Source organism: Lipophrys pholis (assembly GCF_963383615.2).
Source record: "Lipophrys pholis genome assembly, chromosome: 17".
NCBI lineage: Eukaryota > Metazoa > Chordata > Actinopteri > Blenniiformes > Blenniidae > Lipophrys > Lipophrys pholis.
In genome coordinates, this window is record NC_137643.1 from 1,053,368 (window position 1) to 1,072,016 (window position 18,649).

General features: G+C 40.7%; 2 protein-coding genes across 3 annotated transcripts; one reads left to right on the forward strand and one right to left on the reverse strand.

Moving 5' to 3' along the window:
* Positions 1–190: 190 nt before the first annotated feature.
* psmb2 (proteasome 20S subunit beta 2) lies at positions 191–15,844 on the reverse strand. 2 transcript variants are annotated; one of them, XR_013936162.1, is made up of 6 exons: positions 15,636–15,839; positions 14,790–14,912; positions 13,659–13,729; positions 2,328–2,490; positions 1,409–2,205; positions 191–1,364 (listed from the first exon to the last, which is right to left on the reverse strand). XR_013936162.1 is itself a non-coding variant. In XM_080484658.1 (6 exons), exons 1-6 carry the CDS (start codon positions 15,724–15,726, stop codon positions 280–282), a joined length of 600 nt encoding a protein of 199 aa, XP_080340784.1. In that variant the 5' UTR covers positions 15,727–15,844; the 3' UTR covers positions 191–279. The 2 variants fall into 2 exon arrangements, 1 of the variants encoding a protein (XP_080340784.1); XM_080484658.1 differs by having other exon boundaries at positions 191–381; positions 2,156–2,205; positions 15,636–15,844.
* A 204-nt stretch (positions 15,845–16,048) lies between these two features.
* Positions 16,049–18,307, forward strand: cdca5 (cell division cycle associated 5). The gene has a single exon (XM_080484659.1). It carries the CDS (start codon positions 16,153–16,155, stop codon positions 16,921–16,923), a length of 771 nt encoding a protein of 256 aa, XP_080340785.1. The 5' UTR covers positions 16,049–16,152; the 3' UTR covers positions 16,924–18,307.
* Positions 18,308–18,649: the final 342 nt, after the last annotated feature.

Here is an 18,649-nt window from a genome sequence, read left to right on the forward strand (position 1 = left end):
TTCAATTCTGGATAAATCCAGCAGCTCATGCATGTAAAACATTTTTTATTTTTTTTTATTAAACCAGGCGCACAAGCGAGTGTACATTTCCCAGAAGCCCTCTCACTGAGTACAAGTGTAAAAGTACACAGCCAGGAGGCTGTTCCCTTTTCTCTGAGCCGACACAGAAAACACCACGGGGACAAAGAGCTGGAATCTCAACGCTGCGTGTCACTTTTTATTGGAAGGTCAACGGTACAAAAAGAAGGAGAAGAAAAACCGGAGTGGCGCGGCGAGCGCTCACTTGGTGCCGTGGGTGAGCTTCTCCAGGTCATGGATGCCCTCCTTGTCAATCAAACGCACGGTGAAGGAGGGCAGGTTGAGGATGAAGCGCTTGTTCAGCTTGAAGACGGAGAAATGATGGAGGTTATTTGTCACTTTCAGGCGGGGTAAAGTGTGATCACCACACAGCTGCTTCTCGTCTCCTGCTGTTGATACGCTGCGAACTGATTAGCAGTTCGTGTCGGGATTCAATCAAGACTCACACTTTTCCTACATACATAAAAATAATGCTGATTCCTTCTTGTCAAGTCTTTTCTGCACTCAGTCGTGTTTTTAAAGTGATTTCGGATGCATCAGGTACATTTCTGCACTTTAAAACCATGAAAAGAATCATTAGTCTTTTAAAGTACTGAGATGTTTTAATTCACCTGTACCTGCTTTTTAATGGATTTAAATTGCAGTGAAACTATTAAACTAACCTTTGTAATAACATGAATGTGACTCTTTTTATTTTTTTTATTTGTTTAGCTTTTAAAAAAACAAACCCCCCAAAAATTAAGTAAAGCAAACAGAAATTACAAAGGTTAGTTTCATAGTTTCACTGCAATTATTTTATTTTTTTTCATTTTACTTGTTTACTCACTTTATTTATTCACTAGCTCATTTACTGATTTAGAAACTCAGGTTTTTACTCAATTCCATTTTATTCATATCTAATATTATCTAGGTACTAGTTTACTTAATTACTCAATTACATGTTTGTTTATTTACTCGTTGACTCACTACCTTGTTGACTTATTTACTTTATGTTTATAACTCCCCCTTTGTTAAATGATTGACTTGGTCAAGTATTTAGGCCTCGTGTGTTTCCCTTTAAGAAAAGTTTCACATTTACATGGTAACGTTTTGAAAACAAAGTCTGTTTCCACAGAAACATGGAAAACAATGTAGCTTACATGTTGGGCCACTAGTGGGCGCTGTGGTTTGTTTTTGTTGGGAAACCACTCACACACACACACAGCAGAGAACAATGAGCTCTAAACAATAACACTGGGAGAACATTCTAGTGGACAGACCACCAAGGTGGATTGTTATTACTGTGACTGTCAAAATAAAAGTACCAAGTTGGATTGTTATTACAGTTGACTGTCAAAATAAAACCACCAAGTTGGATTGTTATGACAGTGGCTGTCAAAATAAAACCACCAAGTTGGATTGATATTATGGTGACTGTCAAAATAAAACCAAGTTGGATTGATGTTACGGTGACTGTCAAAATAAAACCACCAAGGTGGATTGTTATTATGGTGACTGTCAAAATAAAACTACCAAGTTCAGGTGAATACTGACTGGGAGTCATGACACCACGAGGAAACTTTGTTCTGATTGTGTCTACTGAGCATGTGCAGAACTACTGGTTCCTATGACAGTAGTGAGCATGTGCAGTAGTGAGCATGTGCAGTAGTGAGCATGTGCAGTATCGGCGTTTTCCAAAAGCTGCATCCTGCCCGTTTCACGAAGACTGTGGCTGCGAGAATCAGTGTCGTGAAAACGGACATCGAAAATGCTACTAAAGTTTTCGTTTCCACTTCAAAAAATGTTGTGTAGACTAAGTTACAAGTTTACTTAAATACTCAATTTCCTGTTTATTTACTTGTTCACTTTTTTATAAACTAGCCCTTAGTTGTTTATCTGCTGTCTAGTTTAGTAGATTAAATACCTCTTTACTCATTTAGACACTAATTTACTTAATTACTCACCAACTGGTTTTTACTTCTCTTACTTTATGTAAACAACAACAAGCTGCTGGAACTTTCCTTTAAATCAAAGATAAGTGGACTTAGATGAACTTTGCACATCCTGATGATGCAGTGATAAACCATGAAGAACTCACTTCCTCGATGCACTTCTTCAGCAGATCCACGGCCTCGTCTCGAGTCAGATCTACAACAAAAAGTGACAGAACCTTTAAGAATCTGGATGTTTGGAGTCGTTGGAATATCTGGACTGACACCAGAGGGAATCAGGATAAAAACAAAACACTTATGATGCGTTTCTGTGCCGACCTGGTCTGTAGTATCGGTCGAGGATGGACAGCGTGAGGAAGGCGCCGTAGCCGTGGGCGGCGAAGGGGGCTTTGGCCAGCGAGGACAGGTAGTCCATGTAGTAGAGACCCGGCCCGTCGGCGTCATCGTAGCCCGCCAGCAGCAGGTTGACGTGGTACGGAGTCTGAACAGGAGGAGGAAGACGCTTTAGCCTGCATCTCAATCTTTACACAACTTTCTACTCAAAGTCATGATGACTGGAGCTCGAGTTCGGCTTAAAACCAGCTCGTTTAATCAAAACGTACATTTTTCAAGTAAACATACAAGTAAATCTGATAGGAAATGATGAATTAAAGTCCAGGCGAAGTGTTCAGAGTGAGACAAAGAAGAAACAAACAGGGAAGACTTAACTTGCTCCAACATCGTCTCCGGAGAAATGAGGGAAAACACCACCTTTCTAAAAACACCGCCATGCACACCACTGCTGTAGCAACTCCTTCTGCACATGCTCAGTAGATGACCAATAAGAACAATGTTTCTCCAGAGTGTCGTGACTCCGCCGCAAATATTCTGTTTTCGATTTCACTCAACATGTCTCTCTCCCGGCTCTGCTTTAATTTACTTTAAAATACGTATATTAGATGTTTCTTCAGCCTGCTGGAGCTGTAATCACTAAAGAGATTAAAATCAATACATCGGCATGACAGAAGATCAGCTGACGTCTTGAAATACGCGTTCATCAAACGCTCCGAACATTCGTGTCACGTCACGACTTACATCCTCCTTCATATTAACCAGGAACGTAAAACATTTCAAACATTTGCCTTAAAAGTGATCAACCCAAATCCATCAAACTGAGGTTCTCCAGTTTCATTCAATATGGCAGTTAATCAGGAAGAGAACCTAATCCAACTTGGATGATTGTGTGGATGAAAATGATCATCCTCACATCCAGATTATTCAACTAAGCTGATTGCGTCAACAATTTTAGGAACAAAAGGAGCAGCAGAGTGCTTTCATTCAAACTCTTACAACTGAGCATTTCCTCAGTATCTCTACAGATTTTATGATTGTTATCATCAGCAGAGTTAATAATCCAGGATTGGAAGCTGGTGGAGGAAGAATCAGATCAATCAAGCTGATCTTCAATCATTTCTGCAGATTTATAGTTTTTAGGCCCATTTGAGTGAATAATCAGAATGAAACTATGCTGAAAGTCCTTTAGATGTTTTATTTTACGAGCAGCAGAATCTAAAGAAAACTCACTGAGAGTCACATGGAAATACGGAGTGAATTGTTTATTACCTGCACTTAAATAGTTTCTTCTCACCAATTAGAGGTGAGAACGTTTGGCAGGCGAACGCCCTCACCGGAGTGTCCCTCGAAATAGACCTCAAAAGTACAACTTCTCAATCTAGTGACACTTTTCAACTGGTTGCTGACGTGCTGGGAGGTGGATGGAGGAGATGGAGGGGTGAGGTGTGTGGATGGAGGGAGGGAGGGATATATGGTGGGATGGATGATGGGATGCAGGTGGGATGGAGGGATGGCGAGGGAATGGCAGGACATTCGAGGAGGCTGCGGTCTGCAGCCAGGGCGTTACCAGCAGTGTGACATCTGCTGGGAGTCGCTAGCTTCATCACTCCCTCCCTCTCCATCCCTCCTCCTCCTCCCCCCCTCCATCACCCTGTGCCCTGGAGTAACGCCAGGGCTCATTAAAACTTCTAAAGTCGTTTCTCTTGCCCCTTCCCCCCTCCACCTCCTCTCCCTCTCTTTGCCTCTTTTCAAATTACATCTTTTACGCTCGCAGCCTCTTCTTCTTTTCCATCCAGCTCCTGTTTTTAAAACAACTTGTGGCCTAAATTCTGGTGTTTTTTTTATTTAATTATCTTTTTTTTTTTTATTAAAAAGGAACACTTTTCGAACCGACCTGCACACCTGTCCTCTCGCGTTTGCCACCGGGGTAAATACGATCCCCCGCGGAGTTTCGCTTTAGTGATCTAGTTTGGTGTTAACGACGAACGCGCACAAACACACGTGTGAGAAACAGAAACAATGTGTTTGTGAGGGCGTGATTCTCAGGATGAATATCTTAATGTGTGTGTGCTTTAACTCCTCGGTGGGTCGTGAACGCCCCAGTGGCGACATCATCACCCCCCCACAGCTGTCTCAGTGGTAACAATCTAACAATAATATGGTCTTGGCATGAAAATAACCCTTCCTTCGCTTCCCCACGCCGCCTCGCAGGGAAGCAGGCACCTTGTTAACCCCGCCACCTGAACTCACACCAAACAACAGGCAGACTTTCACCCCGCCCGCCACGCCGCCACTCCCAAACACAGGCAGACTTTCACCCCGCCCGCCACGCCGCCACTCCCAAACACAGGCAGACGACCTCAACGCTCACAATCTACAAAAACACATCTCTCCATCCTGCGCTCCTCCATCACCGTTTGCTCACTTCATCCTAAAGAAGAAGTGACGAATCAATAACATTTGACCAATTTACCAAGAATAGAAGCCATTGTTAATGAAAACTGACTCAGTTATTTGGATCCAACTGTTTTAAAGTACTCCCGACTAAAATATCTGTAACGCTGCAGTGTTGTTTAACGATATTACAATCCGATTCGTGGTGCATAAATAACCAAACATTGCACTGTCCTACAATTTAATGTACAAATATTAACAACTTATTAACCTTGGATATATAGTGCAATCTTCCATACTTAAGATAAATACAGATAGACAAACAATTTAATAAACAATCCTCTTCCTCATACACTTTGGGCTTCAATTCACAACAGTTAATTTAAAAGTCAAATAAGATAAATTTCCCAATAAAAGGTCCGTAAAGTCATTTTCAGTTGCACCTTTAACAGTTTGAGATTTAATACATTTTACAGCTGCTTACAAAGTTATTACAGTAAAATGTATTCAGCTAACTCTGTTTGGTGGTGTTGTACTTTCTTATATCTATTGGGGGAGCGTTCACCAGCAGGAGTACTCCGTGCAGTAACGGACCCAATACCACTATTGGTGTATCCACAATATTACCTAGAATTCAGTGACTTTTAAAAAGCCGATGTGTTGTGAGCAGGACTAAGCTGGAGGAAACTACCACAGTAAATCAAACTGGTTGTTTGATCTGTGTTTCCCTGCATGTAAAAGCATAATCGCAAGCTTTCTTTTGAAATGTTTAGTACATACTAAAGTTGTAATACTTTGGATAACCTTGTAAAGACTCGGCGAATGAAGGAAACGTGTAAAAATACTTTAAAAAAAGCAGGATTTACGAGTACTTTCCAGAAGCCATTCCTCGTCTTTAAGCGAAGCCGACCTGCTTCAAATTTACAATAAATCTGTAAATTAAAGCAAACATCATCAAACTGTTTTGGCTGTGAGACAAATTAAGGTCAGGCTGCTAAAAAACTCATCCCCAAACTCTCCTCGTGTACGTTCCAGCACTCCCGCCTCCCCCTTCCTGCCACCACCACCCCCCCCTCACCCTATTTTTGCACCCTGCCCCGGGGCATGTTCTCTTTATTGGCATTTCTCCTCAATCTGCTGTATTAATTGTTCATCTGTGCAGGAGCAGGGGAGAAGCGTGCAATATGGCGCCAGTAATTATTTGTGCCCACTGTGTGCCCATGCTCAAAAATATTTCACGGAGCCGTATGGAGCCAGCTGTAGATCGCTGCAGCGCCGAGGATAACTGTTGAAGACTGGAAAATGTTCCTTATATAGAAAAAGAGTGACACTGGTCATTCCAAGAATATATCATGATAAAAATGTAATAAATTAATGATAAAACTAATAGCTATTCTAATAAAACACACCAATTAAAACATAAGCAGAAGTGTAACAGGTGCTTCCACTGCGAGCCAGAAATACACACTCACACATAAATACACCCAAGTCTCAAGTATACTTGTCTAATGGAATCCAAATACCAAAAGCAAGACCATGTTTGTATCTGAAATTCATTAATATACACCAAGGAGTAAGTTAAAGGTTACTGCTTGGTAGATTTGCTGGATCTGATCTGACCTCACTGTTTTCAAGTGAAGCTTTCATCGTCTCTGACCTCGTCGGTCGGAGTCACTGAAAATTCAACTTTTCTGAAACGCTGCTACTGCTGATGCACACTACGGCCATAGTGACTAGTAGTTCTGCACATGCTCAGTAGAGACTATCAGAACAAAGTTTCCTCCATCGTGTTATGACTCCCAGTTCATATTCTCCTGGACTCGGTACTTTTATTTTGACTGTCACCGTAAAAACATTCCAAGTTGGGTGTCTGTCCAGTAGAATGTCGGTGTTCTACTGTAGTAAATGTTTAAAGTGGATTGTTCTCTCCTTCATGCGTGTCTAGTTTCATTAAAAAAACAACCAACAGGGCAAACGTCATTGTTTTGTGCTTCGCTCTGGTTTCCATGCTGGGCCTTCCCCACACTGTGCGATTTCAACAATCTTTAGTAGTCCCAGCCTCTCACACTGCACGAAACAAATGTAAATAATCATGTCTGCAGACTGTACAAACACACACACGTCGGCTCGAAGCCGAAGTGTATTGCGTATTGCGCAATCACCTGAGCATGCCCAAGAGTGTTGTGGCATCGATGTGCTTGGAAAGTCGCTGCGTATTTGAGCCTTTAACGGAAACCGTTTTCAAAATGTTGCTGTGTAAAAACAAATCGTTTCTGAAAGGAAAAAAAAACCAAAAAACACTTGAACTGTCGTGAAATCGACTGTCTGCCTGATATATCCAGCAAATTATGCCAAAACAACCTGGTTGGGGGGAAAACGGTGTGGTAACATAGCCTATGGTATCTGGTCGTACTATGCTAATGCTACCTAGCTCAAGTGAAAAGAGGCACAGCGAGCGGTAAGGTAGCAGAATGTATCGGGCTAAAGCATGCTAATGCTACTGGGCAGCAGTAAACAGAGTTTGGTACGGTAGAACGCGGTAGCAGGATTGATTATGCTAATGCTAGCTCACTGAGGTAAAGAGAAGCACCGTGTCCTCACTTAGCATGTCGTATAAAGCTAAAGTATGCTAATGCTGCCTCACCGAGGCCAATAAAGGAACAGATCGAGCCAGATATTGATGCTGTATCAGGCTGCTAATGCTTCGTAGGAGAGGAAACAACTGTGCAGTTTTTAAAGCTTGTCTCATCTCAGAGTTTGTTTTGTATAAAGTTCATCTCGTGTTTGACCCTTCTACATGACGCTAGCATGCTACAACTATTAATTTAAGGACTTTTCATCGTAAGCACAATTTAATAGAATCCACGATGCTGGAAAGTAAAACAGACAGGAGGCGAGCCGATGACGACTTTCTGTGCCCCTGAAAACTTTCTCTGTTGTGTGGCGAGTTTCCTGTGTATCATTACCGCCGTGCACGCAGCAGACCCGAGGCCTCAGGTGATTGCCGCTTCCCGCTAGCTCCTTTTCTCTCTCTCCCTCTCGTCTTCTCTGAAGCTTGAGCGAACGCGGGACTCCAGAGGTTAGCAGGGTTGTTTTTCTGAGCGGCGGGGCTGGTACGTACAGTCGTATGGTTTACTCTGAGCTGACATGCTCTACTGAGTTTGTCTAACTACACCTCCCGGAGGTCTGCAGTCACTGGGGTATATGACATCGCTCAGACTCTGGGACTGCGTCTGTAATTTCTCCTGCAGGAATAAGGCCATCAGAATTAACAATATACCACGGATTCATTTATCAGTCAGTGCTTTCTAACCTCGGGCTCTGGACATGGCAGCGGGAACACACAATATAGTTTTTTGGTACAGTAAGAAGATGATTTAAAAAAAAAAAAAGACATCAGATCATTATCTGCTCTTTCTGTCTGGGCTGAACTTTAATCTGTGATGATTGAATCAGATTAATTAAAATATTTCCCTCAGATGGGGCTGGAGAACACTGTTGGACTACGGGCACTTTTTAAACATTTCATTTTGTTTCAGTCCACAAAGCGCCTCAATCTATGTCTGAGAAAGTAGGCCCGGGAGGTCAAAGTTCAACCACAACGTATGTCCTGAATGCTGGGAGTTTTATTTCTCCTAAAGTTGTGATAAAGTTTAGTCATTATTCAACATAAGAAATTGACTTTTTTTTAGTGTCCATTATTTGTCAATCCAGACAAATGTGTCACCATTTGATTAATAATCGATAACTTAACAATTCTTATGTATTTGAGGTGAAATGTTCCATTTGAAAGCTTTCAGTGCTCCTTGCCAAACATGTGCATTTTATTTTCAGTTTTCTTGAAGCGACAAAAAAACTATTTCCTATTAAAATTAACCAAGCAATTGAACTATAATAATTTGAGCTATAATGTAAGAATATCAACTTACATATCTTAGAAATTTATATATATAATATATAAAATCTTTTTAAAATTACTTTAAAAACATGTTGAAATAACAATATAGATTTTTTTTTAAATATTTAAATTTTTAAATAATACATAAGACTGTCTTTAAACTCTTATTTTAAAATTATTTTCATGCTCATGGTATGAACTTAAAAGCTTGAAGCGTTTAAAAAACCTTTTAAGCAAATACATTAAAAAAACTATTGAAATAATCTAAACTTTAAAATGTTGTATCTTTTAATTACTTACAATTAAGTTAAATCTAAAGTAAAAGAAGGTTTGAAATAGGTCACTTCATGTGTAGTGAAGTGTAATTAGTCTCTATCAAATTATGGGGAAATTCACCTTTCTATTATATTCTAATATATTAGCCTTTAAGTCAAAGCTTTATATTCTCCATGCACTGTTAATACACTTTAAGTCAATATTAAATGAGCTGCTTCTTGGCAGGTGCAGTTAGAAGTAGATGTAGATTTCTTTACATATTTCAAATTGTGAAGATGTTCCAAAAAAGAAAGAATAAACCTGTTTACACAACATAATTTGCAAATGTCCTTGTACTCTTGAGGTTGATGAATGTGAGAGGAGCGTAGCTGCAGGAAGGTGTGGGCTGCAGCGCAGAAAGTGCTCTAGCATCAGTTTTCTGAGCACTCCTGAGAACGCAGCGTTACTAAAGCCTGCGCTCGAGAAGCGGATTCATCACCGTGAGGCACCACAAGAAGCGTAGACTCGCAGCTCGCGCCGAGGCATGAATATAAATGTTATCCTCCGCAACATGCGCCGCAACCTTGACTGGATGGAGATGATCCTCTGAGTGTGTGTGTGTGTGTGTTGTCTGCTGGGCCTGCCGGTCCCCCCCCCCCCCCTCGCCCCCCAGGGACCTCCAGCACCCCCCCTCCCTCTCTCTCCTCCCCCCCATCCCCCGTTCGATGTGTCCCACATTGCCTTCTCTGCCACACTAATTGTTTTTTGTAATTATTTTCACCCTTCTGCTATTGTGACAGGCAGCGGCTGCACTACTCTTAACAAATTAGAGCAGCGTGCGGAGACGCAGACGCGCAACACACCGCGACAACAAGTCCGATTCCAGGCAGCGATATGTGATAAAATTAGCTGGATTATGTTTGGATTTGAAAGCGTTGATCCATGCAACACAGTGGGGAAGTGCACTGGGGCATTCGAAAGTGTTTTCCAAGCAAAACGATCATTGATTATTACAAACAGGTCAAAAGGGCAGCCTGAGAGTCGTCGCTGACGTTTAGCGAGGAGCGCTACAGGGATGAAACCGTTTTGTACAAGTTAGCAACGTCCTACTTCTCTCAGCAAAAAGCCAAAGGGATTTTTCCAGGGGTTTTATTTTATTAAATAAAAGAGTCAAAACTAATAAAGTTGCACCACTTTAATGATTCTCGACTCCCGAGTACGAGCACCAGAAAAAGGAAAGCAACATTAACCTAAAAACCACAGACGATACAATTCAAAAACTTGTAAGATGAACAATCTAATGTTTCTCTGGACGCGGGACACGTCAGCTTATAACATATCAGTGTGGAAAATGTTTGAAGAAGAACATAAATGTCCAACGGTCTTTTGCAATGTCCGAAACACGGAACGTTTCATTCTGTGGAAGCATCAAAACTTTAAAAGCACTTTGGTACGTCTGAAATCTAAAAATGTAACGTGATCCCAGGTGAAATCTGCCCACAGAACTTTACGACGACGGATGAAAATCAAGACAACGAAATGTCTTTTGTTGTGTGGCAGAAAATAAAGGTTTGTGATGTTCTGGATCGGTTTGATTGGAAATGTTTCAAGTGGTGATTATTCTAATTGAACTAGTTATAGCCCTTTTTTAATCGGTCAATGTTTTTAATTCAGGTTTTTGGTTTTAACTCCTCGTTATTTGCCAAATCGACATTCATTCATGACATTTCAGAAACACTGCACTCAAGGGTTTGTAGGCTGATAAAACTATAAATAAGATGATACATCATTCAGGAAGTTTTGATTCCAAACGTGTTTATTGGAATAATTTCATTTTGCACATGAATTAAAAAATTGAATATTTTGCTATTATTATTAACTATGTCATCCATACTGTCTAGGTATTGAAGTACTCAGAGTTAGTTAACAGACCTCATATTCCTTTCATAGTACATTTGTTACTTATTTCACAATAGTATTCTTTTCTGCTAATCTGGATTAACTTTGTTTTGGTATTTCTTTGTATTTAATTTCTACTTCCTTGGTTCTTTTTCTTATGAATTCTCTCTAAAGGTTATTTTTCTTTATACAGACATTTGGTAACCCCTTTGTGATCCATGGTGGTTCATGTATTTATGTTTACTGGTTTATCATTTTATTGGACAGTTTTTGTCCTTAGATTGTTCAAAGCTAAACCAACCCGCTGTAAAAGGAGCTTTTAACATTACATAGACTACAGTAGTATTATTTATATTAAGAAAGTGGAACTAGATCAGAAATGTATTAAGATTGGCAGAAAAAACTGTTCTGGGGCTAAAATTTCTCTCTGGTATTTACAGTTAAAATGAGGTTCAAACGACCTTTTCCCTTCTCCTAACCAATGAAACTAATCAAACAAATAGAGAAAAACAATGTGACCTAAATACATAAAGAAGCTCTGGTTCATTTGGAAGCTACCACGAAAAGAAGCAAAGCAAAACAAAAAAACAAAAAAAAACCCTGAGCTGCAGGCTCAGGTGTTGTGAGGAAATCTCAGGGGGGAGAAAGAAAGAGACCTCCGTCACCATCCAACAACAAGCTGGCAAATGTACCTGGCTCTGTCAAAATGTATCTGCTGGATGATAGCGACACAAACACACGTGGATTGGGAGCCAATTCCCAGCGATGCCACTTCTCTCCAGCTATCGCAGCCGGGTCGTGTCATCCAGGCAAACATTAGGACCTTTTAACTCTTATTATTCAAACAAAGTATTGAATTCCAAGCAGAAACTGAAGCACAGTTTGAAATTGAATGTGCGCTGTGGATACTGCTACTTTAACTCGCTGGAATTAGAAGGTGATTTTTATCAGTTGTTCCCTAAAGCTAAATGAGATTGCAAATGCTGGCAGAGGGCTGTAATTAATTTAAAATAGAAATTAAAATATTTATAGGTATGTTCACCCATTACTCCGGGATGAATGTGCCTAAATCAGAGGGTGGCCACTGGTACATGGGATTAATGAGTTAAATAAGAGAATATACAAAGATAGCAGAGAAAGACATGCAGGTAAACACGTCAAGAAAGAATGAAGCAGGTCAGAGAGAGAAAAAAAGAGAAAATACAGCAGCAGATGGTTCGTGTTTGTGAGTTAAATTTACATTTGAGGAGTGTGTTGGGCTTGTTATCTGTGAATAATAATGTCTGCTTTTATTTGCCTACGAATAAGGATCAGCTGCACAGAATCAGATATCACACAAAAAGTATTGAGGAAAACAACATGTAGTTGTTAACTAACTGCTGCACTGTTAACTAACTTTGTGGTACTTTTGGATTCCTCCCCAAAATGTCATTAAATGTTTATGGTAACGAGGACTTCTTTTTATAGTTTAATGCCACGTGTTTAAAAACCGGGGATAATGTGCCCCCTCGGCCAACGAGAGGCTAGTTTATCTAACCAACTCCAGACGAGTTCATTCAGCCAACGAGAGGCTAGTTTATCTATGGAGCTCTCGGTTAGTTTATCTAGTTCTAGACTAGTTCATTCATCCAAACTTAGGCTCGTTTATTTAGCTGACCAAGTTAACTTTTTAAATCCTATCTTCGCATTTAAAAACGTGTTTTTTACAAAAACATTTTGTTTTACTCTTTACCTGTTTCACAAAAAACAAGAAAGGTGAATCAGGTCGGGGATAAAAAGTGAATTCATTGATACTGAAAGTGTTAAATCTATATTCACGGAAAACGAAAGGCAAAAGGAATTCTTGGACTATTTGAAAAGGCTTGGCGTGTAACATTATCAAAAGACAAAGAGTAGAAAACTGAATCACGTCACTTATTCAGTGTGTTTGAGGCGGTTTTTACTAAAGACTTCCTGTCACAACCCGAAACAGACAATTCAATCTCTTTAAAGATGAAAGATGTTAAAATGATATGAGAGCATTTTGCTGAGAAACAACAAGGAAAACATCTTCTAAAAGATAACCTATTCCTCTTTTGTTTTATAGGATATTGAAAATGATTGAATGTTTCCAGGGCTTCAGAAATAAAGGTTACAACCACGACTTTATGTGAAGCTAATTAACAGCACCCAAAGTAAAGAATAAACACTCCATTAAGACCGGTGCCAAGAGGAATAGGTTGCTATAACAACAACAAACGAGAAAGCAAAGAGAGAAATAAACAACAAAAAAAAGAGATTTTTTCTGATAAATGCGTCATTTGATCCAAGAAGGATCCAATCAATTTGAAAGGTTCTAATCTATTTAATCATCTTTAATCGGGTGAAGTTAGGATCCACTTCATTTATTTCAACCCTTTACTCCTTCAGCACCATATCGTTGACCAATTTTAATATCTATAAAATTCCAAAAGTACAAAAGAAATGAGACATTGAGCTTAATGTCCATCAACTAGATATTAAAGTGTCTTTTTGGTCTTCACACATTTGTAACATGAATTATAAGTACTAATTCTACAGACACACTTCACAGTACTGAAAGTATTAACTGCTGGTTTTGGCCTCGTTTGTGACAGCAGGAGCATCAATGTAGAGAGAATCTTTAGTATGTTTGACAGAAAATGCCAAGAAAAAAGAAAATTGTGTACATTAAAAAGATTCTGTATTTGACATTTACACGTGCCATGAAGAGAAAAAGATCTCATTTAGAAGAGAATTGATTCCAACACTGTATATCTTACCTGTGTTCACTGCTACTTGCTGTTGTTGTCAGAAGCGTAAAAATAGTAAGTGTGGTTCAATAGTTCAGTAGTAAATAAAAGGAAAGTTACCCTGCTTCGGAGGTAGTCTGCTAGGTTCTTTCTCGTGAAGTTTGCTGCTGCTGCTGGACTCAGCTCGTAACCTGAAACAGACAAAAAGACTTTTAGGTGGCGTAAAATGCATTTTTAGCAAATACTGGAGCCCAGGTAGATTCATTGAAAACCACTTTAAGTGAAGACTTGGGTTGACATTGTTGGGATATACCTGCTTGTGCTACATATATATTGATGGTAGTATTATTTATTGGTGAAATATTTGACTGCTAGAAAGTTTTGTGTTTAATCACATATTGGATCAGGGATGTCAAACATAAAGCCTCTGGGCTAAACTCAGCCTGCAAGGAGCTATAATCCGGCTGAACCAACAAGCAAATTAGAAAAAACTTCAAAGAAAACACTTGGAAAAAATTTTTTGTAATTAGAATAATCATTTCTGAGAGTACCAACCAAACATTGAGACCCAAGCTGAAATATCAGTGATGCTGCCATGAAACTACGCCATTGTTATCAAACCATCCTCAAAGCCATGTTGAGTGAGAAAACATGCATAAAGCAACAGCTTCAGGAGAAGTTTTATGGACACTGCATTTTGCACCAGAGTGTTTCATTGAAATTGTCTTCAAGTTGAGATTGGAGGCATTTTCTGTACTATCCTTTTGGATTTGGTGAAAACAGACATTTTCATCACGCATAGTCTGAACCACAGCAAAGATAAAGCGTAACATTTAAACTTAAAGGTTATTATGGCTTTATTCCACCGGTTCAACCCACTCAAGACTGTATGCAGCCCCTGAACTATAATGAGTTTAACACCGCTGCGTTAGATGATGACTGTGTCACTTTATCTTGGCCTAGTGTATTTCTATGCAAAAATTATTTCATTTATTAACTGGAAAATGGAGGAAGAAGAAATAAATAAGACATCTTGGCTGGGAAAAATGGACCAGATGAATGTTAAGTCTGTTAACTGCTTTAGAGCTAAAGCTATAGATGGTTTGTAGACATGCTGAGGAGAAATGGTTGACATGTTGGACAAAGGATGTTAGAGATGGAGCTGGCAGGCACGAGAAGAGGAAGAAGACATAGTGAAAAGGGAGGATGGAGAGGTTTGCAGATGATCTCCACATTCAAGCTCCTCCTCACCGTTCCTCATTTTGTAGAGCTGCACGTTTTTCTGGATGTACTCTGCAAACTGCACCGTGTCCCCTGCTTCTCCAACACACAGCATCAGGATCTTCTCACTCAGCTTGAACATTTTGTCATAGTCTGCAAACGACAAAACACAAGTTAAGTTTTTTTATAATTGAAATTAAATGACTTCCTTACATGGCACGATATCATTAGAGACGTGATTTTAATATTCAAAAAAATCTAAATTATTTGAGGAAGATGCTCAGTCACGCACGTCATATTATGTCTTACTTTGTCACTTGCTCAAAACTTCACGCAAGCCCAGTTGAATTTAAAATGCGATTAGATACGGGGTAAAACCATGAAGCAAATAATATCAGCACGACATAAAAAGTCAAATAACTCCTACGCACAGGGTTAATTCAACACTTATCTATATCAATGCTTCTCAGACTAACAACAGTGAGCAATGACAAGCAAAAATTACTTTCACTTTCTTTGTTAGGAACAGATTTGTGTAATTTAGCATCACCTACACTTTAATGAAGATCCTAAGACGCATATGCTTGATGTAAATGAGGTTATTTCACTAATTCTACGGAATGTTGTAAGAGAAAAACACTAAATTAAGAACCAAGGCTAATCTGGTTTAGCTTGTCACTGTTAGCATAGCTAGCCTGTGTCACCCACTCGAGTGATTCCGCGTTTGGTATACGTTAGAAAAGCTTTTCATGGTCACGTCTATAACAGGACTTATATAAAGCATAAGCTGTGTTTAGTTCAGATTGAAAGAATTGAATTTTACATCTTCAGTAACCCGGCAAATGCGCTAATGCTAAGCTAACGCGCTATCCTTACCGTGTTTCATCTGAATGATGCTGCTGGCAGCAACATTATCAGCGGCGACGAGGACAAAATCTGGTCCCTGTATCCCGATTAAATACTCCATTCTGTGCGTTCAGTCTGAAGTGAGATAGTTATAAAAACTCCCTGAACGAGCAGGTGACTTCAAGCCTCGCTTGTGGATGGATTACACAGCAAAAGTTTGAACGCAGATTGATTACGTCACCGGAAAATAGACGTTGGCGTCTTTTACGCGACGCGGAGCACATATTACGAATCCTACTGCAGCTACGTCATAACCCGCCTCTCTGGGTCTGTGATTGGCTGACAGTGATACCTCAACCAATCGACGAACGGATAGTAACGACCACTCGCCAATCAGAGGAAGAGCAAGGTCTCGCCGCAGTAGAATTGATAAACTCGGGAGTCGGGCGGGTAATTTTGAACGATCTGCAGAAACAGCTGTCGTCGTGTCTTCGGAGTTGGAGATTTCGGCTAAAAATAAACCCCGGTCGGATTGTTTGGATTAAATATGAACGAAGCGACGCCTCAAAGCGTAATGACGGAGTTTAATAACCTCAGCGGTTCTCAGAGACGGCGGTCGCCGCGGTTGGCCTCACCTCCGCAAGATAACGTGAAGAGTGAACCCAAAATGGCGCTCGGCTCCGGGGCTGTTAAACGCTCCATCGCGGTGAGGAAAATAGCTCCGAGGAAGACTGTGGTGCCGTCGGAGCACGACAAGGAGAACCAGCCGAGGCGGTCTGGGTCGGAGCAGGTCCAGGAGAAGAAGCAGAAGATCTCCACTCCGACAGCAGTGGCTGTCCCGGGCCGCCGGGCCTCCTCCGCTTCTTTCCCGGGTGAGAAGAAGAAGAAGGCCGCGATGCCCTCTCCGATCCTCCCCTCCTCTCCGCCGCCCTCCTCCAACCCGCCGGCGGATCCAGAAGACGCGGTGTGGTCGCAGAAGGTGCGTCGGTCCTACAGCAGGCTCAGCGACAAATCCCTGAACAGAGAGACGCTCTTCGGCTTCGAGAAGCTCCAGACCCCGGAGGTGATGCACAGGTCCCGGTCGGCCCAGGAGCTCTCCGCACCCTCCTCGGGTCTGAACTCTTTCATGTCTCTGCTGGAGGCCGAGGACTGTGGGTCGGCGTTACCGGACCCGGACATCCCCGGGGTGGCAGTGGTGAAGCAGAAGCGGCGGAGGAGGAAGGTGCAGCAGATCGCCTCCACCGAGCTGGACGCCCTGGCGGCCCGCATGAACGCAGAGTTCGACCAGGCTGAGGAGTTTGAGCTGTTTGTGGAGTGATGAAGGTTCATCCTCACACTCCGGGGACTGACGGCCCGTTTCTGTCTGGCATGCTGGGAGACTCAAAACCTCCTCATCATCTCAGAGACACTAGTGTTTTTGTACATTTCCCTGTCTTTCGCTCGTAAAGTTTGATTGTTTGTCATTTAAAATCCCCCATATTGTTGCCTTGATGCAGAAGGAATGTTAAGTTTTTACCTCAAATCTACTCAGTCATCCCAGGCATGTGTTTATTCATCGATCTTCTGGTTTATATCAACATCTGTGACATCTGAAGCACAATTAAGCAGGAATTTGAGGAAATAAACACTGAAAAAGGCCAACTTGGGATTTTAGGTGTTCTTGATGTTATGATGGCTGATGTAGACAAAAATGCAATGTTTTTTTTCTTCTAACAGCTATCAAGAGATCTCTCTTCCACATGGATATCATAATGGCTGAGAAACAAAACAGACTTAATTCACATCTGTCATCATGATCTTATTGAAGTCAACACGCTGTTATTTAGTTTTTGTGAGCTGACAGAACGGCTGCTTCGACATGTTTTTATTCTCTACTGTTGGGTTTGTTCATGCTCATTTTTCAGGTGTTTTTCTACATAAATATTCATGATTCTTTCTGTTTTTACATCCTCAAAACATTCACTTCTGTGTATATTTCAGTCTCTTTCTCTTGTGAAATTTGATTGTAGTTTCCAATGTTTGAGTTGTCAAGGAATAATGCTGAGTTCTTAAAATGACTACAGGTGATGCCAAATATGTGATTTGTTATCGTTAAAGTCAAACGTTTTAAGGTTTTGAATTGGAACAACAAGCCTGTGTTGTGACAGTTTTGAATGTAGTTATTTTTAAGCGAAACAAATTTTAATTCAAATGAATATTTATCAGGTAAATACACATTTTAGCTGATTGGGACATGAGGATTCCACTGTTTACGACATTTGAAGCAAAACTTAACCAGAACAGCAAAACGGCTACGGAGAGCATAGCTTTGTATCGACGTGTTGTTTTGGGGGGATAAAATGGTATTCTATAGATTTACTGAGAAATGGCAGGTTGAGGTTGTAATTATCTGTAGCCTGGATTTTCCTTTTGAAAATGGCTCGTCCAGCTGAAGTTTGGGTTTAGATATACCTGTTAGTGTTTTACTTGGACTCTTCTTGTTTATACATGTAAATAAACAACAGTTTAAACCACCACAGATTCCTAAAGACATTATGTTCTCAGATTAAAGTCGATGTCACCCTCTGCCTGTTATAATGGTTCATCATGTAAACTTCATTCTGGATGTACGGTCCAGAATGTTCTTAAAATGGAATCATTTCCTCTTCTGAACATAATGAATCAACCCTCCACGTTTCATTAAAAGGCATTCAAATCTTCACTTGCATAAAACTTTGTGATCCTTGATTTTGTGATTTTGGTCAACGAGTGTTGGAACATCCTGGTTCTCCAATAAAAGCCCTCCAGAGCCTTAATGTGGACGGAGCAGACGCACAGCGGTGCTGTAAAGAGGCGACGTGAATGAGTGAGTGTTAACTAATGAGAACGACAGACAGCGACCGTGGCTCTTCCTCTGGAGTCCCTTCAGCATGTCATTTAAACCAACAGCTCACAGGAAGGTCTGCTAACTGAGGCTTCTACAACCTGTCCGGGTTTTTACTCACGACACAAGACGACACATTAATCTGATGATATGAAGAAATGTACATTTTGAATTGTGAAAC